The sequence below is a fragment of the Chiloscyllium plagiosum genome, chromosome 36 (genome assembly GCF_004010195.1).
Source record: "Chiloscyllium plagiosum isolate BGI_BamShark_2017 chromosome 36, ASM401019v2, whole genome shotgun sequence".
Classification (NCBI taxonomy): Eukaryota; Metazoa; Chordata; class Chondrichthyes; order Orectolobiformes; family Hemiscylliidae; genus Chiloscyllium; species Chiloscyllium plagiosum.
The window spans coordinates 32,188,563-32,213,250 of record NC_057745.1 but is presented as its reverse complement, the minus strand read 5'-3'; the positions used below and the strand labels follow the sequence as shown (position 1 = coordinate 32,213,250).

At 41.8% G+C, this 24,688-nt stretch overlaps 2 protein-coding genes across 2 annotated transcripts in view; both read left to right on the top strand.

The window, feature by feature from the left end:
- Positions 1 to 24,688, top strand: part of LOC122540857 (cell migration inducing hyaluronidase 1) — a 289,057-nt gene that overhangs the window by 15,093 nt on the left and 249,276 nt on the right. The gene's annotated exons all lie outside the window — the stretch shown is intronic.
- LOC122541088 (cell surface hyaluronidase-like) overlaps positions 1 to 24,688 on the top strand; it is a 146,242-nt gene that overhangs the window by 56,142 nt on the left and 65,412 nt on the right. The window contains exons 9-15 of the mRNA XM_043677617.1: positions 4,276 to 4,485; positions 6,368 to 6,573; positions 8,468 to 8,537; positions 12,800 to 12,928; positions 15,725 to 15,810; positions 20,229 to 20,360; positions 21,529 to 21,564. Coding sequence (XP_043533552.1) covers positions 4,276 to 4,485; positions 6,368 to 6,573; positions 8,468 to 8,537; positions 12,800 to 12,928; positions 15,725 to 15,810; positions 20,229 to 20,360; positions 21,529 to 21,564 — 869 coding nt within the window. The remainder of the gene's footprint in view (positions 1 to 4,275; positions 4,486 to 6,367; positions 6,574 to 8,467; positions 8,538 to 12,799; positions 12,929 to 15,724; positions 15,811 to 20,228; positions 20,361 to 21,528; positions 21,565 to 24,688) is intronic.

The window sequence follows — 24,688 nt, the reverse complement described above, 5'->3', positions numbered from 1 at the left end:
AATTAAATATATCAGGGCTTTCAGGAGTCTGGCTCTACATGGAGTTTATTAGCAATTTAAAGTAATTCATTACTGGTGAGATTTATGACATAAATGATGAGATTTTAATCTCATTCCGTGCAGTAGGAGATCACTGCAAGTAATTGCTTCTGGTGACAATAGTAAACTTACATTTAATAGGTTTGAACTACCTGCCTTTGGCTTCTATTTCAACAAGCACTGCATCATTCAAAACATAGACGAGTGCCTCCATGAAGGATTTACTGAGAGATTTCAGTCTCATTTGTTAAACATTAGCCACTGTTGTTGCCAGAAATGTTTTTCTGTTTCTTTTCAAATTAATACTCCTTGATAATATCAGCATCAATAAGGCTGGCATTTTATTGCCTGCCTCAGGTTAACATTGAGAGTCTGGTGGTGAACTTTCTTCCAGAACCATTTATGATGAAGTGGCTTCTTTAACTCCAATGTGAAAATTGAGATTTTGACCTGATGATGAAGGAATTACAATTTACGGAGGTGCAGGGTTTCTGCCACCCAGGCCGCAATTTCCTCCAAGTTTGAATCTTTGGCAGAGGGACATGTGACCACAGTTTACAGAGTGGCTGTCAGTGGGGCTGCTATCCTATTGAGGATGGCAATCCACCCTAAACAAAAAGCTGCTGCTCCAATCAGAGCTGGGGAATTGAAGCCAATCCCTAGGATGGAACCTGGAGAATGAGCACATGTCAATGGACATGGACGGCAGAATAAGGTCTTGGGTACTGGGTCCAGCCAGTCAGGCAAATGATGCCAATGCCACTGAGGTGGCCATTGTTGCTGAAGGGCCCCCTCTATGAGCCAGATCATGCCCATGAAGTGACTGGAGGCCCCGTACAGAAGCCTACTGAGAATTTATCTGATGGTTCCCTGATCCCCTTCCATTTGGTGGTTCATCTCAGTGGAGAGGACAAGAGGCGATTAATTGGCCACTGAAGTCACTCATTTAGGCTACAGGTATAGGAGCCATCACACAAGATGGCAGGAATAGTCTTGCGTCGTTTTGACAGCCTTGCACAGTCTCTCTGTCCCCAGGTGCTCCCTAATGTTCTGCCTAAACATACAAGTTAGAACAATGGAAGATTTCCAATGGAACAGTTTATGGTGCGCCACTACACCTTACATTCATTCGTAGGAAGTGGGTATCACTGGCTGGGCCAGCATTTACTACACATCTACAGTTGCTGTTGAGAAAGTGGTGGTGAGCTGTTTTGCCTGCTTGGCGAGGAACATCCTGGTTTGGGGAGGTACAATTGATGAGCACTTGTTCACTTCCATCCTGTAAATGGTTTAGGATGTTGTTTCTTTAGTTTCTCATTGAGAGTTCTCTTTACAATCCTGGTCAGAAACCACTCCACCCAGAGAGAAAGCAGCAGGCTGGCGTGCTTATAAAATTTTCATTCACATTGGTGGAAGATCTCCTCACCCCATGGCAACCGTTACTTTGCATACAGTTTCTCAGCTCCTTCCTGTATACTGTTGATGAGGGGGTAGAGTTTGTAGTGGACGGTAGTATTCTAATGTTACATCCCAGGCACATGCTGGTTACGCCTGAACAATTCCGAAATGTACATTCTACAAAATTTAATTTCCAGGGAGCATTGAGATTTAATTGATCACATTAGTGCATTGACCGAACCATGAATGAAATCCAGCAGCTGCAGAACAGGTTTCAAGGAATGGGGAGACAAGAATATGAATAGTATACAGATGGACTGGTATCAGTGTAAGTGCCAATGCCCATAATCATACTGTTTCCTGTTGGAAACTCAATGTACTATAGCCAATTCCAGCCTTAGAGACATAGACTGTTTTTAAATCTCTTAAAAGCTGACCAAAAGTGGAGCTGATTGATTTATTCTCTCCACTGGCTTATCATTGTAGGTGACTGTGTCTTGCTGAGGCTGAGTATGAGGTGGCTCCTCCTGGCTACAATGCATGGGTGATTAACTTCAAACCTAGAAAGATGGATCATAGTGTCCTTGCTTTATTGGAAGTTAGGCAGAAATCCTCATTCCTGGAATGTTTCCACTCCAAGCCCCATTCAGCAGTGTTTTGAAACTGCATGAACAAATGAATCTTGAAACATCTTAGAGTCATAGAGATGTACAGCGTGGAAACAGACGGTTCAGTCCAACCCGTCCATGTCGACCAGATATCCCAACCCAATCTAGTCCCACCTGCCAGCACCCAGCCCATATCCCTCCAAACCCTTCTGATTCATATACCCCTCCAAATGCCCTTTAATGTTGCAATTGTACCAGCTTCCACCACTTCCTTTGGCAGCTCATTCCATACACATACACATACCTCTGCATGAAAACGTTGCCCTGTAGGTCTCTTTTATATCTTTCCCCTCTCACTCTAAACCTATGCCCTCCAGTTCTGGACTCCCCAATCCCAGGGAAAAGATTTTGCCTATTTATCCTATCCATGCCCCTCATGATTTTATAAACCTCTTTAACGTCACCCCTCAGCCTCCGATGCTCCAGGGAAAACAGCTCCAGCCTATTCAGCTTCTCTCTATAGCTCAAATCCTCCAACCCTGGAAACATCCTTGTAAATCTTTTCTGAACCCTTTCAAGTTTCACAACATTCATCCGATAGGAAGGAGACCAGAATTGCACGCAATATTCCATCAGTGGCCTAACCAATGTCCTGTACAGCTGCAACATGACTTCCCAACTCCTGTACTCAATACTCTGACCAATAAAGGAAAGCATACCAAATGCCTTCTTCACTATCCTATCTACCTGTGACTCCACTTTCAAGGAACTATGAACCTGCACTCTTTGTTACCGATCCTTGTGGCACTCCACTGGTCACAGGCCTTCAGTCTGAAAACAACCCTCCACCACCACCCTCTGTCTTCTACCTTTGAGCCAGTTCTATATCCGAATGGCTAGTTCTCCCTGTATTCCATGAGATCTAACCTTGCTAACCAGTCTCTCATGGGGAACCTTGTCGAATGCCTTACTGAAGTCCATGTAGATCACATCCACTGCTCTGCCCTCATCAGTCCTCTTTGTTACTTTTTCAAAAAACTAATCAAGTTTGTGAGGCATGATTTCTCACGCACAAAGCCATGTTGACTATCCCTAATCAGTCCTTGCCTTTTCAAATACATGTACGTCCTGCCCCTCAGGATTCCCTCCAGCAACTTGCCCACCATCAACGTCAGGCTCACTGGTCTATAGTTCCCTGGCTTGTCCTTACCACCCATCTTAAACAGTGGCATCATGTTAGCCAACCTCCAGTCTTCCGGCCCCTCACCTGTGCCTATCGATGATACCAATATCTCAGCAAGAGGCCCAACAATCATCTCCCTAGCTTCCCACTGAGTTCTATTGTACACCTGATCAGGTTTTGGGGATTTCTCCAGTTTTATGCCTTTCAAGACATCGAGCACTTCCTCCTCTGTAATATGGACATTTTTCAAGATGTCACCATCTATTTCCCTACATTCTATATCTTTCCTGTCCTTTTCCACAGTGTACACTGATGCAAAATACTCATTTAGTATCTCCTCCATCTCCTGCAGCTCCACACAAAGGCCGCCTTGCTGATCTTTGAGGGGCCCTATTCTCTCCTGAGTTACCCTTTTGTCCTTAATGTATTTGTAAAAACCCTTTGGAATCTCTTTAACTCTATTTGCCAAAGCTATCTCATGTCCCTTTTTGCCCTCCTGATTTCCCTCTTAAGTATACTCCTACTATCTTTATACTCTTCTAAGGATTCACTCGATCTATCCTGTCTATACTTGACATATGCTTCCTTCTTTATCTTATGCAAATCCTCAATATCTTTAGTCATCCAGCATTCCCTATACCTACCAGCCTTTCCTTTCACCCCAACAGGAATATACTCATTTTCTCATTTCTGAAGGCTTCCCATTTTCCAGCCGTCCCTTTACCTGTGAACATCAGCCCCCAGTCTGCTTTTGAAAGTTCTTGCGTAATACTGTCAAAACTGGCCTTCCTACAATTTAGAACTTCAACTGTTAGATCTGGTCTGTCTTTTTCCGCCACTATTTTAAATCTAATAGAATTATGGTCCTTGGCCCCAAAGTGCTCCCCCACTGACAGTCAATCACCCGGCCTGACTTATTTCCCAAGAGTAGGGTCAAGTCTTGCACATATACGTCTTGTAGAACATCTTGATGTGAATTCTTAATGATTTGTTTCTCTGATACGATATATGGAACCCTGAGTTAAGTCTTTGATCTTGCCTCAGTAGATCCTACAAAACTTTGCCTCAGTTCACTTGTCTGGTGTGGAGCTGACGAACATGGGCCAGCAGATTCTCGGGAGTTATCCAGTCCACTTTCACCTGGCTGGAGATGTGGACCAGAAGGGTGGGTACAATCCACCAACCTACGTGGACAATGTAGCCATTCATCACTGTTTCTCCAGATGCGTTGCTATACATGGAACAAATGGCCTGTTGGTAAGTCAGACTGAATGTTGAGTCTGTTTTCTTTACAAGCTTTTAAGACTGAACCTACATGAGCACATCAGGTCAGAGTACAGTGCAATGACATTAATCATCTCTGCTCATGCCTGCTCATCCAGGCTGCTAGCAAAAACTGTTCATCAAATGAATCCTTTGTTGAGATGCAGCGAGGGAGGCAGAGAGAGCTGGTAATCCAGAACCCTGTTCTGGAAATACTGATTTGAATCCCACTGCAGTGGTGGAATTTAAATTCAGTTAATTAATTGAAAGCTGGTACTGGCAATAGTGATTGTGAAATCCTCTTTGATCGTTATCAAACCTATCTGGTTCACTGCCATATTTAATCTGCTATGTTTACCTGGTCTGGCCTACATGTGGCTCCAGAACCACAGCAACATGGTTGACTCTTAATTGCCCTTTGCAATAGCTGAGGAAGACTTTCAGTTCAACGGGATTTAAGGATAGGCAACAAAGGCTGGTCTTGTCAGTATTGCCCACATCCAATGAAAGTACGAATAGAAATATTTATTTTGTCCCATGTAGGCATTAAATAAACAGTGTTTTAAATAAAGGCAAATCCTTTCTTTTCCGTCTCCCAGTCATCATACGTCCTCCATTTGCTCCAATCCCTGACATTGATTTTTACAGGGTTTGTTTAAATTGTTTAACTTTCTGTACTTAATGTGCTGTGTCTAATTTATAATGAAACTCTCTGATTGGTGTTTGAACTTTTTCTGCTCTATGTTGTCCCGCAAACTACACAGAATCACCAGGTATTGTGTAACTGTTCAAGTTTAATCAGTAATGATGTATCAAATACTTGGACAGTGTAATCTTGATTACAATATTTTCCGTGGTCAATGTTTTAAGAATGTGCTATTTCATGGTCACGATATCAATTACTTTGTGTTGAATTTTTTCTTTATAAAGGGCTTGACGGATAAATTATTTTCTCCTGTAAAGTCTCAAGGCTAAAATGGAAAGTCTGTCAAATTCAGACTTTCATTGGATTTTTTTTGTCAAATTAGTAAAAACTCATTGGGGTGCCAATCAAATGGGCTGCTTTGCCCTATTTGATATTGAATTATCTTGCAGCTGTACCCATCCAGGCAATTTCTAGAAGAAACAATCCCACCCCCTGATCTTTCCACATCACTACAATTCTGTATACCTGGAAACAGCCATATTAATCTCTCTTTATTTTCCTTTCTATTGCAACCTTATAATTAAGGGATGGATTTTTCTCCTCAAGTTCTCGATCTCTAACATTTTACAACCCAGTGTTTCCTTTACATTGATTTCAATGGGAATTGTATTTGTAGGGAGCACTGATTTTGCTAACACTGTTTTGTCCTACTGTTCAAATCAAACCGTTTTACTCCTTACACTTCTTAGGTTTGACAGTGCACAATGTACGTCTGGAGTTCAGAATGGTGTTAAACCTGTCTTTCTGTAATGGGGAGCCAGACAACTTGTAACTTAATGTTTACGTGTGAGAGCAGGGATTTCCCCCACTCTCTCTAGTCAATGCCTCTACCTTTAGGGAGGCTGGTCTAAGGTGAACAGAATGAGCTACATTCACATCTCCCTTTTTAAACAGGGCAGTTTTCTTTTACTCATTGATGGGTTGGGGCATTGCTGGCTCGGCTAACGTTTATTGGCCATCCCTAATTGCAAAGACAGTATTAGAAGTCATTGCTGTGGTTCTGGAGTCACATGGGTCAGTCCAGGTAAGGTAAGGATATTAGTCAAGCAGATGAATTTTTATGACCATTCACAGTGGTTTCCATTAGACCAGCTTTTTATTCCAACTTAATATATTTAGCTTCTGACCTAATTATAGTGATATGAACAGTCTAATCATCTCTTCCTGCAGGTAAAACACACAATAGGTTACAACACATTGGGCCACTGTTTCTTTCTGGAGGATGGAGTGGAACAGAGAAACATACTATATCACAACCTGGGCCTCCTTACTAAGCCAGGCACTATTCTTCCTTCAGACCGCAATGAGATCATGTGCGTTACAATCCGTGATCACATTTATGGAAATTACATTCCTGTGCCAAGCGCTGACTGCATGTAAGTTAAACCCAAGCTGGGCTGTCCTCTGTGGATGTAAGCTTAGAGGTTGGATCTGAAAATGAGACCACTGTCCCAATGTCAAGCCTTGCTTATGCTTCCTATCAGTCTCACTGGGTTATGCTTGAGTGCAAAATGTCGGCAAATCTCCTTAAACAGCCTAGGACCATAGGAAAATGACAAACTCACAGCATAAATTTCTATTCTTTAATTATGGGGATTAATGTTTAAACCTATTCCTGTCAGTCAGGCTGAGCAGACCAAAAGCTACAATCAGGGAAACCTGATTGGTAATGTGAACGTTACTGATGCATCTTAAGAAACAGCTAACACTGAGCAGATCTCAGTGAGGACAAACAGTAACCATTTCCACACAGTAAGCTTTGATTCCTTTCTCCGCCCAGTTTCCCCAGGCCCAGGAAACCTGTTTGACCTGGGTTACATTCAAAGTGGTGATAAAAGTTGGAAAGACAGCTTCATGAAAATATTTGTGAACAATCCTCTTCCTGGTTTCTTGACGCAGCTCTGTTAAAGCCAGAAGTGGGTAGGTTTGATGTTGGTTGGATTTGGGTTGGAGATTATTTTAAATTTCTACATCCAATCCATTGTGTGGGACATCACACAAACTAGTTAAGGATTGGATGTTTCAATGGAACCAGAATAAGTGGGAAAGGTGTAGGTTTAACTTTCAACTTAGGGGTTTGACTACTAACCTCTGTTTGTCCAAGTGTGATGCTTGAACCGACACTGTACAGACACAAGACTGAAATTAACGTCATCACAATAACAAGAGAGAAAGTAGATTAGATTCCTTACTGTGTGAAAACAGGCTATTTTAGCACAACAAGTCCTCACTGACCCTCTGTAGGATAGCCCACCCCTTCCTACATTTACCGCTGACTAATGCATCAAACACTGCAGGCAGTTTAACATACCAATTCACCTGGCCTACACATCTTTGGATGGTGGGAGGAAACCCATGCAGACACGGGAAGAATGTGCAAACTCCACACAGACAGTCACCCGAGGCGGGAATTGAACCCAGGTCCCTGATGCTGTGAGTCAACAGTGCTAACCACGGACCCACCGTGTTGCCCATGTGGCAGTCCTGATGAAGGGCTTTTGCCCGAAACGTCGATTTAACTGCCCCTCAGATGCTGCCTGAACTGCTGTGCTTTTCCAGCACCACTAATCCACCATGTGGCAGTAGTGGCAGTTAAACTATTTCTCAAATTTCATTGCAGCTGGTTGTCTCTTATTATTTAAAAAATGCTAATATTTTAATAAAAATGGGAGTCTGTTCAATAATTGCACCCTGCTGGTGCCTTAAATACATGTAAATATGACCTTACACCAGTAAGAAATGCCTTTGGTTTTTTTGTTGGATAGAGTCAAACTCTAATGTTTGTTTGTTCCTTCATACTTACTGAACTATTTCACTGACTCTTTTTGGATATAAATATATTTTTATGAATAAAGTATATTTTTGAAATAAAATATTAATAATGGATCAAATGTGATCTTCAGGTTGGTTGCTTTTTGCTGAATTTGTAAAATATTCAATACAGTGGATATCCCTGGAACTAAGTTAGTAAGACGAGGTTTAGAATACTTGGTATTGTTATCCCAACGTTAAAACAAAACCATGGTGTTTAAATAGCACCTTATTACATTTCCCAATTGTCTAAGTGCTTCATGTGTATATCAAAGTTAACCAATCAATTAAATGCATTGCACTGAGGAGGGAATTTGGGTCTGTTCAAACCTTGCCTGCCTTACTTATTCAAGTGCATAACTCACTGATTAGTTTTATTGCTCCAACTCTCCTGTTCAGAAGAAACCAGTTTTATTCCATTACTGTTGACCCAGCTAAACTGGAATATTAATTTTTCAGGGCTGTCACAACATTCTGGATTTCCAATCCAAACAACCATCTTATCAACAATGCAGCAGCTGGGGCTCAGGTAAGACCCACTTAATTGATGTTTGCAAACACTTTTTAAATGTCAAGCTTGAAATCTGGGTTTGAGCTTTAAATGTGTTCCTCTCCTCTTTATTTGGTCTTGCCTATACATGGACCCCATGACCCTTAAAATAAAGGGTTAAATTTTCGGACCTGGCATCTGGTCATGACACCATGATTTGGGTGTAGTCTATCATATGTATATTTGGAAATCTCTGACAGACTAATAGTTTTTGTCAAAAGATCCCAAACATCAAATATGTGCATTAAATAGTAAGACCCTTAGGAGCATTGATGTATAGAAGGATCTTGGGGTCCAAGTCCATAGCTCCCTGCAAGTGGCAACACAAATGGTAAAGAAGGGGTACATGTGCTTGCCTTCATCATTCAGAACATTGAATATAAAAGTTGGCCAGTTATAATGCAGCTACGTAAGAGTTTAGTTAGGTGACATTTGGAGTATGGTGTGCAGTTTTGGTTGCCTCACTTTAGAAGCTTTGGAGAGGGTGCAAAGGATGTTTCCAGAACATTGCCTCAATTTGAGTGTATTAACTACAAGGAGAGGTTGGACAAACTTAGATTGTTTTTGCAAGAGCATTGGAGGCTGAGGGGTGACCTGACAGAAGTATATCAAATTGAGGGGCATGAACAAGATGGATAGTTGGAGTTTTATTCCCAGGCTGGAAAATGTTGAATACGAGAGAGGCATAGAGGGGAAAGTTGAAAATGAGATGCGTGAGGCATGCTTTTTTACACAAGTGGGTGGCAGAAACCTGGAACATGCTGCCAAGGGCAGTGGTAGAACCAGGTATGTTAACAATGTTTACAGACATGGACAGTCTTGAATGAACAGACGTGGCATAGAGGGATATGGACCATGTGTAGGCAGATGGGATTAGTTTAAAATAGCAACATGGTTGTCACAGACATGGTAGGCCAAAGGGCTTGTTCCTGTGCTGTATTGTTCTATTGTACACTAGTTTACTAAATAATCTAATTATATCTGTAGTAAATTTTAGCAAATTCCTTGCAACATACAAAATCACAACAAACCAGCTAAATTAATTCTTTAGATTGAAATATTTCTCAAACTTGTCCACCCCAAACTTAAGAGAGGCCAACTTTCTAAATATGGCTCTCTTTGTCAGCTCAGACTAGATTCGATTGCCTTTTGTCTTGTTTTTTAGTTGGGTCAGAAAATTCAGAAATTCCAATAGGCTAAATCACTGAAAATTCCTAAAGGTACCTGACATAGTTTAAAATTTTTCCCCATCCCATTGGTCGCTTGTGCACGCAACGTGCAGAGGATCTGAAGCCAGTGATGATGACTGTCTGGCGATGGCAGTCTATTTCTGGTGTGATATATTCTGAGTTCTAGTTTTCATCCCTCTGAAATTGTAAACAGAAAAGATAAATATTCTCACCACAGCAGAGTGGATCTTTAGTCCATTGTAGAACTGATGATAGAAGAGAGAACCTGGGAACAAATACAGAAATTGCTTGAGAAACTCAGCATGTCTAGCAGCATCTGTGGAGAGAAAACAGAGTTAAACTTTCAAGTCCAGCATCGAAGGGTTGGATCGAAGGATCTGTTTCCATGCTGTACATCTCTATGACTCTATGCCTCTATTACACCTCTTTAACTAGGAAAATGTGATATTTATGGTGTTGAAGAGAGTTTGGGAGGAAAAGGAGGGAGCAGGTAGGTGGAGACAAAGCCCAGAGACAGAAAAATAATTGGGCATACAAAAGGTTTGTTGAGAATAAGCCAGGAAACAAGTAAAAATAGTCATTCGAAAATGGGCTAGCTGTATCTGAAATAACTTGTAACATGACAGCACCTGGGGTGTAGGGGTGAGTACTAGATGTGGAAGGAGGTGTTTGTGCTCTCAAATTGTTCAACTCAGTGCTGAGCCCTGAAGGCTGTAAGGTCCCCAAGTGGGAGATGAGTCATAGTCACACAACGTGGAAACAGACCCTTCATCCAATTAGATTATGCCGACCATGTTCCCAAACTAAATCAGCCCCACTTGCCTGCACTTGCATCCCTCCAACCTTTCCTATTTGTGTACTTATCCAAATGTCTTTGAAATGTTGTAACTGTACCTGCATCCACCACTTCCTCTGGCAGCTCATTCCACATACAAACTATTAATCAAAAGGTTGCCCCTCTTTTTAATACCGTCACCTCTCACCTTAGAAGCATGCTCCCTAGTTTTGAACTCTGCCACTTTTGGGGAAACGATCTTCACTATTCACCATATCCATATCACTTGTGATTTTATAAACCTCTATAAGGTCACCCCTCAATCTCGCATGCTCCATTGATAGAAATTCCAACCTATCCAGCTTATTTTTATAACTCAAACCCTCCATTCCTGGCAACAGCCTGGTAAATCTCTTCTGAACCCTCTCCAATTTAATAATATCCTTCCTGTAGCAGGGTGACCTTGGACTGCACACAGTACTCCAGAAGAAGCCTCACCAGTGTCATAGATTTAGAGAGATGTACAACATGAAAACAGACCCTTTGGTCCAACTCGTCCATGCCGACCAGATTAGATTGGACTCTCTACAGTGTGGAAACAGGCCCTTCAGCCCAACAAGTCCATACCGCCCCTCCGAAGAGAAACCCACCCAAACACATTCCCGTAACCTATATTTACCCCTGACTAACACGATGGGCAATTTAGATGGCCAATTCACCTGACCTGTACATCTTTGGATTGTGAGAGGAAATCGGAGCACCTGGAGGAAACCCACACAGACACGGGGAGAACGTGCAAACTCCACATTGACAGGCGGGAATCGAACCCAGGACCCTGGCGCTGTGAGGCAGCAGTGCTAACCACTGAGCCACTGTGCCAGATATCCCAACCTAATCTAGTCCATTTACAAGTACTTGGCCCATGTTCTTCTAAACCCTTCCAAATCATATACCAGATGCCTTTTAAATGTTGTAATTGTACCAGCCTCCACCACTTCCTCTGGCAGCTCATTCTATACCCACACCACTCTCTGCTTCATATATTTCTCCTTTCATCCTAAACCTCTGCCCTCTAGTTCTGGACTCCCTCAACCCAGAGAAAAGACCTTGTCAATTTATCTTATCCATGCCCCTCATGACTTTATAAACCTCTATAAGGTCATTCGTCAACCTCTGACGCTCCAGGGAAAACAGCCCCTGTCCACTCACCTCCCCCATAGCTCAAACCCTGTATGACCTCAACATGATGTCCCAACTGTTACTCTGCAAGATCTAAGCAATGAAGGCAAATATGCTAAACACCTTTTTAACTACCTGTGATGCAAACTTCAAAGAATTATGTACTTGCACCCCTAGGTCTTTCTGTTCTACAACACTAGGGCCCTTGTGTTAATTGTATAAGTTCTGTCATTGTTTGTTTTACCAAAATACATGAGGTGTGGTTTTTCCAGTTTGCTGGAACTCTGCAGCAGGCCTGACATGGAAATGTTGGCATGGGAACACGTTGAGGTGGCGGGCAACTTGTTATAATGTCATCAATTTGAATGGTGATCACACATAAAGGTCAAAGGGTTGAATATACCTTTCAGTCCATTTACCAGCCAACTGTGAAAATGTCCTTAAAGTGTTGAAGTGGATATTTTGTTTTGAAAAGGAGAGGAATAATTTATCTGTAATTAAACACGCATTTTATAAAATTAGAACAGCTCTAGAATCCCATCATCAGGCAGACATGAGCTAATGACTGTCAGGTTAGAGGACTTTGATTCGAAGCCACTGCTGGTCAACCACAAAAAAATCTCTAAGTCTAAAATGGCAAATGAGCATCCAGTCAGGAAAAGCCTAATCTAGAAAGAGTCTGATTATGGCATGCTGTGAAACTGAAAATTTATGTCATTTATGGAATGGCATCAGAAAAATGACCCTAAAAGCTAATAGATTAGCAGCAACTCAACGAGTGTCATTGAGGGAAGAAAGACTGTTGTCTTGGCCTCTCTTGACTGCCACTCAGCAGAAATTCACCTCAGAATCTACTTCAACTACTTCGCACCGTTTCTCCACCCCCGCCCCCCCCCCCCCCCCCACAAACACACACACACTCTCTCTCATTCTCTCTCTCTGTCTATCTATTTATCTATCTATCTATCTATACCATCAAAGAGAGAAGTCAGCTCAATAGCTTCATGTTGAAACAATGGTGCAGAGTTCAGATCCTCTGTGACCAATACCCTGGTAGATTGTTTGAACAAACTTTAATGTTTCTTGTTTCTTCCTAGGATGTGGGAATTTGGTTTATCTTCCATCGAGCTCCTACTGGACAATCAGTTGGTCAATACCCAGAGGGTCAGTCTGAATTTACCCCACTTGGAGTATTTTATAACAACAGGGTGCATTCCAATTTCAAGGTGTGTAAAAGTTCCACCACAAAACATAGAATAGAGTACCTATAGTGTGAAAATAGGCCATTCAGCTCAACAAGTCCACAGTGACCTTCTGAAAAGTTTTCCACCCAGACCCAACCCCCATCCTATCCCTGTAACCTTGTATTTCCCATGGCTAACGTACTTAACCCACACATCCCTGCACCCTATGGGTAATTTAGTATGGCCAATCCAGCTAACTTGCACATCTTTGGATTGTGGGAGGAAACTGGAACACCTGGCGGAAATGCATGCAGACACGGGGTTAATGTGCAAACTCCACATTGACGATGGGTAGAATTGAACCTGGGTCCCTGGTGCTGAGAGGCAACAGTGGTAACCATTGAGCCACCGTGCTGCCAATCATGGCCTTTATTTAATGCTGTCTATATTATTTGTTATTTTAAAGAAAGTAGCATATGCTTATGTAGTATGTAAAAAGCTGTGGATTTATAATGTGCTACATACAAATGTAGAGACCAGATATGGGGTGGCATAGTGACTCAGTGGTTAGCACAGTTGCCTCATAATGCCAGGGACCCGTGTTTGATTCCACACTCTGGCAACTGTCTTGTGGAGTTTGCACATTCTCCCAGTATCTGTATGGGTTTCCTCCCACAGTCAAAAGGTGTACAGGTTAGGGTGGATTGGCCATGCTAAATTGTCCATAGTGTCCAGGGATGTGCAGGTTAGGTTGATTAGCCATGGGAAATGCAAGGTTATAGGGTAGGGGGTGAGTTTTGGTGGGATGCTGTTTGAAGGGTTGGTGTGGATTTGATGGGTTGAATGGCCTGCTTCCACACTATAGGAATTCTATTATTCTATCGGTGACTGAGTACATGAGTTACAAAAGTTTGTACAGTATATGTCATGGATCTCTGAAATATATTTTGTAATTCCAGCCTTTCCCAGAATTATCTGCAGGCCTGGACAAGCTTTCTCTTAATTTAGTCCAAGTGCAACCACAAAAATTCTTTTACTCTTAAATACAAACTCTCAATAATTTGCTAGTTTGCTTGGAATCCATTTGACCTCTTAGCTATTCAAACCTTTTAATTGAAACAATTATAGTGATTGCAATGAACAAACAGAAGAATATTGAATAATGAAATCCTTCTTGCACTGCCAAGACTATCATTCAAAAAGCATCATGTATTACAAAAAGCTGCTGAATTTATTCATGTTATACCTTTAAATTACCCTCTACAATCAGTGTGCATGGCTAAAAATATAAACAGAGGATAGACTGAAAGAAGAAATCGAACCATAGGATTGGCTGCTTAGGATGGAATCTACTGTTGATTGTTTGTTTGTTTTTGTAAGCCAAGCCCCATATCCCGTATCCCATGTGGGTATGGAGTACACACTGGAATGATGTTGTTGCTGGCCCAATGAAAAACTCCACAGCTTTGGAGTACCAGTAGGCACCACCACGCAAACAGGCGTCGCTCAGGAGCAAAGGCAGAAGGTCCTTAGAATGAAGATGCCTCACATTTCACCAATGAGAAGGGGTGAAGCAGATAAGACCCCTCAGAGGGGCCCTCTGCAAAATGAGTTGGAGCTGCACATCTGACCTTTCTGACCTTCAGACCTGTCATTGGTCATGGATCCATTGACTCCATCGACATACCCTTTCCCTCAGCCATCTCCACTTCTCAGCAGGAGTGCCCTCTGATACCAGGAAGATCCCAGCGATTTCCTCCCCAACTGCATCTACATCACTGGGTTCCTCATCAGCGGCTACCCATCCTCTGTGTCTCTGTAATACTGACAATATTCAGCACTCTGTGTTGGAAATGTTCCCTGGTGAAAATGACTTACTTTATGCTATGGGAACGTTTTGTATTGCGTACCTCTCAAGCTTCTGAGTTCTTCCTCCCCACATCTGACTAATTGACTGCAGTGCATCCATCAAAAACCAGTGCTTTGTGCATTTTGCTAAAACTCTTGTGTAATATTCACTTCTAGCATTGCTGGATTGATGCTTCAAAGTTCCCCACTCATTACGTTCCGTCATGAAACCTTTCAACTGAAATAAAATGCTTTTTGATTTAACAGTGGAATCAAGGAACACTTTTGCACAACTTCCTCATTAATGATCTCAACAAAGCTACCTTCTTCACTTCTCATTTGATGCTTGTTTGTTAGTTTTAGCAAAGACAGAGTACCCTGAGTTGAGTTAAAGGTGAAGCAATGTTTGACACTTTTTAATTGGTCCACCATCTTTTAATCACATCTTTGTCTCTGTTAAAACTCACTGTTTGAATTGCCCATTCCAGACCTCCACATTGAATAGGAAAACTCACATTGTGAATTGATGTTTAACAACATTTAGAAATCAAAAAGCAAATAAGAACCAAGAAACAGCAAATTGTTGCTCAGAACTTGTGAAAAATGGATAAGGAACAAACACTTGCAGAAAGAAAAGTTTTCACCTCAAGAAGAGGAGAATTGCAAAGAAGCGATTGAGAATGAAAGAATCACGTTCATGTTAGAATAAAGATGAAAACAACTTAACTGGATCTGAGGGATGAGAAAGAACTGTGGAGTTGGAGCATGGAAGAACTTCCTTCACTCATTGTAGCATTTCCTGCCAGTTTCAATAAAAATCCAAAACCCCAAAGAATGGAGTTAAAATCCAGAATCCTTTATTCCACCTGGCATTGTCGTTTTGTGTAATTTGTCGTCAGGTTCTGGTATTGATGATGGAGAATTGCATTTTTGTAATGTTTTGAGCAAACCTTCTCGATTGGTTCAGTGTGACTTTCTTTTCTGCCCTAGGCTGGACTTTTTATTGGCAGTGGAGTGAAGACAACAGAGTCCAATGCTGAAGATCCCAGGGAGGTTCTTACAGTCGACTTTGCAAGGTATAACAACGTATTATTTTAGGACATTCAAACCAACTTACTTATTTTTGGATTAAACTCATTTACATGTTACATTCCACAACCTTTTGTTCTATTTGAGCCAGTTGCATCAACTTTACTGGTTTAAATCCGTAGAAGTGAGTCCTCCTTAAAGAGGAGATGGTTTGAAGGTAATTGAGATACTTTCCCACAAGGAAAGAAGAACAACCAAAGCCAAAGCTGTCTGGATGATGAAAGAGTTTGAACATAGAGTGAAGTAGAGAAAGGGGACATATGTAAGGCTCTATATATCAAAGATCAGCCTGTTAATGAAATAGGGTCAGTCTGAATACAAGAAGTACAGAGGAGAAGTGAAAAAACTACTGAAAGTGGCAAACAGACAATGCGCTATTATAAGGGAGAATCCAAATCTTCTGTGGGAACATGATTATTGAGAGGATTTCAGAAGAGCTGTGGAGCAGGTTAGGAATAAAATGCTGATCTGTTGGTCTTATCTCTAGCAACAAATGTCTGCTTTGCATCAGAATTTATAAGGGACTACAGTCTTGCTAGATCTATAATAAATGGGGAGGTTGCCATAATACTCACAAAAGGAAAAACAGAGATAAAAGTGAGGTACTAGGAAGGCTCTGAGTAGATAAGTTGACCCGGTTAGGTGTGACGCTGGAGGTTCTAAGCAAGGTGAGGGAGGATATTGTTGAGGTGCTCGTTACAACTTTGCACTCCTCCTGACAGGGTGTTGCCAACAGACTGTACTGTTGCACACTTATTCAATAAAGCAGAATGTTCAAAGAGAAATCTAAGCCAGACATGACAAGCTTTTAGGACATAGCCCGGGGGAATATTAGCAAATACTGGAAACAGAAATCAACTAATAGAGAAGAACCAAAATGGATTTATTTAGGAAACTTGTGCATGGTCAACTTGATTGATGCAAAGTAAGGTTTGTGATTTATATACAGTCAGTTCTGCCTTAATGCAAGTTTTTTCAACACTAATTGGCTTTAATGCGATTGATGAACTTAGACATTATTTGTAGAAGGGAAATGTTCCTTACCTATATTGGCTATAACGTGATTCTGATCCCTTTAGTTTAAATGGTATGGCTATTGCACAATTTTCTTATTATAACACAAGAAGGTGGCACGGTGGCCCAGCAGTTAGTACTGTTGCCTCTCAGCACCAGGGTCCCAGGTTCGATTCCAGCCTCGGGTGACTGTCTGTGTGGAGTTTGCACATTCTCCCCGTGTATGCGTGGGTTTTCTCCAGGTGCTCCAGTTTCCTTCCACAGTCCAAAGATGTGCCGGTCAGGTGAATTGGCCATGCTAAATTGCCCATAGTGTTAGGTGCATTAGTCAGAGGGAAATGGGTCTGGTTGGGTTACTCTTCAGAGGATCAGTGTGGACTGTTTGGGCCAAAGGGCCTGTTTCCACACTGTAGGGAATCTAATCTAATCATTGTATGAGAGCAGAACTATTGAGTTATATCAGAACCGTAAGAATATCATTTATTTTTGAGTTTGGATATTTGAATTTGATTTATTGGTTTACTTTCTTTTCATTCATGGGATGAGGGCGTTGTTGGCTAGTCTAACATTTATTGCCCATCCCTAATTGCCAGGAGGGCAGTGAAGAGTCAACCACATTGTTGTGGGTCTGGAGTCACATGTAAGCCAGACCAGGTAAGGATGGCAATTTCATTCCCTAAAGGCTACCAGTGAACCAGATGGGTTTTTCTAACAATCGACTATGGGTACATGGTATTTAGACTCCTAATTCCATATTCTTATTGAATTCAAATTTCATCTGCTTTTGTTCAATTTGAACCCGGTGCCCAGAACAATACCAGGGTCTCTGGATTACCAGGCCAGTGATAATAAACTATTATAACTAATACCACTGGGCTGCTGCCGTTTTCTCTGTGTGTCTGAAGAGGGTATAATGATTCATTGTAGTATTTCTGTAACCATGCTAACCCTCACTGAGAGGAGTTTTATGTTCCAGATTTATTAATTCCATCTGCTGCCGTGGTGGGATTACAACTCATCCCAGGTTGTGGAGGTGCCGGTGTTGGACTGAGATGGACAAGGTCAGAGGTCACATGATGCCAGGTTATAGTCCAACAGATTTATTTGAAATCACAAACTTTCAGAGTACTGCCCCTTCATCAGGTGAAGTTTTCACCTGACAGAGGAGCTGAGCTCTGAACGCTTATAATTTCCAATAAACCTATTGGACTATAACCTGATGTCATGTGACTTCTGACCTTAACTCATCTCAGGGTAAAAACAAGGACTGCAGATGCTGGAAACCTGAGTCTAGATTAGAGCGGTGCTGGAAAAGCACAGCAGGTCAGGCAGCATCGAGGAGCTGGAGAATCGACGTTTCAAGCAAAAGCCCTTCATCAGGAATAGAGGCAGGAAGCCTCCAGGGTGGAGAGATAAATGAGAGGGGGTTGGGGGTGGGGAGAAAGTAGCATAGAGTACAATAGGTGAGTGGGGGTGGGGATGGAGACCATTGGCTCATTATGCCACTTTCTCCCATAAAATATGCACCGTATTAAATAAATGGGGAGGTTGCCATAATACTCACAAAAGGAGTCCATATTGGATAACCCAAAACTGCAGTTGTGCAGGGAATTTCAACCAATCCCATTGACAGAAGAGGAATCTGATCTGAAGGATAACTCTGATAGGTCAAGGTTCAGATTAGCATATGCATGCTTGTCATGTGATCACATTAGGGAGGAGAAAGTGAAGTCTGCAGATGCTGGAGATCAAGAATGCCCGAAACGTCGATTCTCCTGTTCCCTGGATGCTGCCTGGCCTGCTGCGCTTTTCCAGCAACACATTTTCAGATGTGATCACATTAACCAAATGGAGGAGGGTCAGGTCACTCTGCGGCTCAGACTTGTAGAAAAGCCGTCAATCGCTATCTCTGAGAGTCTGCAGGTACATCGAGGCCATTGATAAGCGGCAGCAGAACATCCCAATTCTTCTCAAGACCATGTTCAAGTACAAAGCATGAGATGAGGATATTTGAATCTACAATCACCAAGTGCTTTCAACATGCTGAGATCAAATGGGCTGTGTCTGCACAGGACACATAAACCAAGGAGCAGCGTGAGACCAACCAGCCTGAAGGAGGAGTCCCTGTTTCCGCTCACCTATGGGAGTGCAGCATTGAAATTCCAGCAGAAACAAATGTGGAAATCCTCACCAAGTTGGTCCACACCATGCGTTGCACAATGGAGCTGAAAGATGAAGCACTTGCAGTTGTTTGACTGTGGAGCTTAAGCAGGCTGATGACCTTGAAGACCCCTGATGAATACCCACGTGCTCATTCACTTGTCTGTTTCCCCAGCCAAAATCAGAAAGGCCACAGAACACACTCCAGAACTTTACACAAAGATGTTTGACTGTAATTATGTCATGATGGATTGTATCATACTCATCTAAAAACAGTAACTGAGCAGCAAAATATTATTTAAGAGTTTCTCCAGAGCAAAGGTTTTTAATTACCTTTTACTACAAGGTCAGCCGATTGTAAGGTACGAATAAATTGCGAAATAAAGTCATTTTTCATATTTATTGTGGTACTGCATTTTCATTTGATTATATTAACATCCAGCATGTTTGTAGACCAAATCGACTTTCACATGCGTCACCTCAGTGATCTTGAATGTTCAGTTACATTTAATTTGTGGGCGACTCCCGAGGATTCAACTTATTGTGATTCTACTGTAATGGTCAAACTTCACTGCTAGATTTGTATCAAATTTATATCTAACTATATTTACACTGATACAGGTACATGCACTATCATAGTTTCCTGGTTACTTTGACAGTTTTAGTAATAAATAGAAAACTGTTTCATCCATGTTAGTGTTTCAGTTTACAAATGTGAGGCACTGCATTATTGTTTCAGGATATGACCACCTGTTTTTGCTGGAGTTGTCCTTTACGATGTACATTTTGCAGCAAAATGAATCAATGTCACCTTTTGTTCAATTAGCCCTTTCAATCATGCAACATATTGCAGACCTCAAAATGTATCTCATTTCACTGGCCATTTTATCTGAGAGGTTGCAGACTAACGTTAAATGTTTACTTATTTAATTTGGTGGAAATGTTCTGACCAGCAACACTTCTTTTTAAAAAAATGTTCTTGTGTTTTATTTATGACCCGAACTATTCCTCTGACCTGTGTCCAATTGATAACAGATGATTAATGATTGGCCAGTGCTTAAAGCTGTCATACCTAGCCTTCTGTTCCTGCTGAGTCTTGGCTTCTCATGATTATTAAGTACTTAGGGCCTGAGTTCCTGTCTTTGTTGATGACAGGAGCATCTGTTTCCAACACGGGATTTCTTGTATGGCCATGACAGGACCAACCATCTGTTTTGTATATTTGACATAGGTTTCGCCCACACCAGAACGCTGACCCAAGAAAGCCACGGGTTCCTGCGATTATTGACGGCCTTGTATCCTTCAAAAATAATGACCATGGAGCTTGGGCTAGAGGAGGAGACATTATATTCCGCAACTCTGGGTATATTTATTTGTAACAATTGAACAAACTAGATATGTAGCAATGCTAAATGTATTGTACGAGGAGAAAGTGAAGTCTGCAGATGCTGGAGATCAAAGTTGAAACTTTATTGCTGGAACAGCACAGCAGGTCAGGCAGCATCCAGGGAACAGGAGATTCGACGTTTCGGGCACAGGCCCTTCTTCAGGAATGAATCATTCCTGAAGAAGGGCCTGTGCCCGAAACATCGAATCTCCTGTTCCCTGGATGCTGCCTGACCTGCTGTGCTGTTCCAGCAATAAAGTTTCAACCTAAATGTATTGTACTGCCAGTTATGAAAGATCAACAAACAGGAGTAGGACTTATACAATTAATAGTAGGACGTTGGGTAGAGTTGTAGAACAGAAGGACCCCAGGGTTCAGATACAAAATTCTTTGAAGTTTGTGTCACATTTAGAAATGGCGGTTGAAAAGACATTTAGCATGTTTGCCTTCATTGCCCAGTCCTTTGAGTATAGGAGTTGGGATGTCATGTTGAGGTTGTACAGGACATTGGTGAGGCCTCTTCTGGAGCACTGTGTCCAGTTCTGCTCACCCAGTTATAGGAAGGGTATTAAGCTGGAGAGGGTTCAGAAGAGATTTATCAGAATGTTGCTGGGATTGGAAGGTTTGTGTTATAAAGAAAGGCTGGATCGCCTGGGACTTCTATCCCTGGAGCGTAGGAGGTGAGAGGGGTGACCTTAATGAGGTTTATAAATTCATGAGTTGTAGAGATCAGATTAATGGTAGATGTCTTTTCCCTTGGATGGGGGATTTCAAGACTAGGGGGCACGTACTTAAGGTAGAGGATAAGACTTTAAAAAGACATGGGGCAAATGTTTTAGATAAATGGAGGTTCTCATGTGGAATAAACTTGAAGTGGTGGATGTGGGCACAATTACAACGTTTAAAAGACATTTGGATAAATACATGAATCGGAAACCTTTGGAAGGATATGACCAGGAGCAGGCAGGTGGGACTAGTTTAGACTGGGATTACGTTTGGCATGAACTGGTTGGACCGAAGGGTCTGTTTCGGTGCTGTGTAACTCTATGTACAAAACTGAGGAATACAATGCTGTGCCGGTTATTGGAGACACCTGGTTGCATGCAATCCAGTATAGTGACCACATTCTCTTACACTTTTACAGGTTCTCTGACAATGGAATTGGTCTGACTCTCGCAAGGTAAATTTCTTTGAAGGTTTCCATTCTTTACTCAATGATCTTTTTACCAAATGAAATCCTTTTAGTTTGAAATCAGAACTTTGGCTTTCTGGCTGAAAAACAAAACAAAGCAGCCGAGGTGGCAGTGGGGAGAATTTTACAGAAATTGCTGGAGAAACTCAGCAAGTCTGGCAGCATCTGTGGGAAGAAAACACAGTTGGCATTTCAAGTCCAGTGAGCCGCCTTCAGAACTAGTGCTGGTGATAAGGCAGGATCTGGCCAAATTAGATTGAGAACAGCAACTTGAGGGTAAATCCGCAGAATAGTGGGAGGTTTTCAAAAAAGGTACTGGGGAGGCAGGGTTACAGGCCCAACATGCCCTTTAAGGTGAAATGTAGGAGCAACAATCCCAAAAAACCCATGATGTCACAGAGTACTCAGGACTAGATAAAGAGGAAAAGAGAGGGTTTTAACCTGTACAAAGCTAGCAAATCAATGGAGGCCCGAGTGGATTATGGGAAGTAGAACAGGGGACTTAAGAAAGCAATTAGGAGAGAAAAGATAGGACATGAAAACGGTGTGTAAAATTATGGAGAATTCAAAAATATTCTGGAACAACATCAAAGGGAAAAAGATAACCAAGGAAAGAGTAGGGCCCATTAGGGACCAAGGGGACACTTTGTGTATGGAGCCAGAGGACGTTGGTGAGGTGTTATACAGCAGCTTCATGACTGTCTTTAGTTGGGTGAAAGAGGCTGGAGGTGCAGATTTTGGGAAGAGAGACTGTGAGATACTTGAGCAGTTTGACATAGGGAGTGAGGAGTTTTTGGGAGGCTTAAAAATGAACAATCTCCAGGTCAGTTGAGTTGTATTCCAGGCTGTTGTGGGAGACAAGGAAGGAAAATACAGGAGCTTTGACCCAAATTTTTAATTCCTTTCTGGCCGCAGGGAGGACAGCTAATGTGGTTCCATTTTACAAGAAAGGGGATACAGATAGACCAGGGGATTACAGACCATTGAGTCTGGCATCGGTGGCAAGGAAACTTGGAGAAAATGCAGAAGGAGAGAATTAATCTTTGCTTGGAGAGACAAAGTTTAATCAGTGATTTTTCGCATGGCTTTGCCAGAGGGAGATTGTGCCTAACAAATTGGAATGTTTTGAGGAGGTGGCTAGTTAGATGAGGGTAGTAAGGCTTTTTAACAAGGTCCCATATGGGAGACTGAAAGAAGGTAAAAGAGCCCAGGATCCAGAGTAATTTGGTCAGTTATATCCAATTTGGCATAGTGACTGGAGATCGACTAGAAGGCTGTTCATGTAACTGGAGCTCAGTGTTCTCTGGTGTACTATAGGATCAATGCTGGGGTTTGTGATATTCTTAAAAGATGCAGATGAGAAGCTGGGGGTAATTGGTGGAGGGAATGATATTTTAGCACATAACATGGCCAGGTGGTTGACAGTGCAGACTAGGGCGTTAGGTTACTGAAGGATATAGATGGATTGGTCAGATGGGAAGATCAGTGGCAGATGGAATTTAACCTTGACAAATGTGAGGTGATGTACTTTGGAAGAAGGAACAAGAAAAGGGAGTACTCAATGACTGGCAGGACACAAGGAAGCTCAGAGGAACAGAGGGATCTTGAAGCACTTGTCCATAGATCTCTGAAGGTGGCAGGGAAGTTTAATTACCCTTTTAAAAAGGCATTTGGGATGCTTGCCTTTATCAGTTGTGGCATATATTATAAAAATGGGGAGGTCATATTGGAGCTGTACAGAATTTTGGTCAGGCCACAGCTGGAGTACTGTGTGTGTGTGTAGTTCTGGTCACCATACTATGGAAAAGATGTGATTGTACTACATTGTAGAGCGGATGTTGTATGGGATGGAGCATTTCAGCTATGAGGAGAGTCTGGATAAGCTCAGCTGGTTTTCTTTCGGGCAGAGCGGGTTGAGGGGCGGGGCCTGATAGAGGTGTATAAGATTATCAGAGGCATGAGTGGGTGCAGCTGTTTCCTTTGGTTGAAGGGTCAATATCAAAGGGCCATAATTTTTAAGTGAAAGGTTTAGAGAGACTTTGAGGAAATGATTTTTCACCTGGAAGGTCTGGAATACACTGCCTAGGAGTGTAGTTGAGGTGGGAAACTTCACAATCTTTAAAACGTACTTGGATGAAAACATGAAGTGCTCATAACATTCAAGGCTCTAGGCGGTGCTGGAAAGTGGGACTAGTGTAGATTCAGAGTGCTTTGGTTGGTGCAGATTTGATGGGCTGAAGGACCTCTTCTGTACTGTATGGTACTATGAAAACTTTTAAAATATTACCAATTGATTTCCTACAGCTTTGCATGGACAATGAGTTTCCTTCATGAGTTAGTTTAGAGGCTTGGGGTCACTTAGACCAGGTTACAGAGGTGTTATTTGATTCCATTATAAAATGACAACTTCTGCAATTGTTTTGCAATCGTTTGTAATGGTAATGACCGATGTAACCTGATCACTATGAGACAATGTGCTATCACAAATGATGGCACTGGAGGTTGTCATCATCATGTGGTAATGGTATTTCATCATAAATATGGACAGGAATTTCTGAGGGAAAAGTTTGGCAAAGTGCACACAAGTCTGCCATTTTAAGATTGTAGCCAAAATTCAAAATATATTTAGCGTGTAATTGATGACATTCTAAGTATTCAAAGCTGACAATTGTTGCACATTTAACAATTGTTTTTTGCCAAGAAAAAACATCTTGCCAAGTCACAGGGGCCCTGCAGGATTTAGGAATATATCCCTTTGAAGTTTATTGAAGTGCATAAAAATACAGGACAATTGAAAACATTGGTTCTCACTATCCCTTTGTGCTCCCTTTGTGCTTGCTTATAGTTGTTTTTGTCTCTTTTTGATTTTCTCTTTTTTTCTCTCTCCTTTTTTTTTCTCCTTTTCTCTCTTTCTCTTTCTTCTCTTTTTTTCTCCCTCTTTCTTTTTCTCACTTTCTCTTTTGCACTCTCTTGTTCTCTCTATTTCTCTCTCTCTTTATTTTTTCTTTCTCTCTTTTCTCTCCCTATCTTTCACTTTTCTCTCTTTTCTCTCCCTATCTTTCTCTTTTCTCTCTTTCTTTCCCTCACTTTCTTTCTCTCTCTTTTTTCTCTC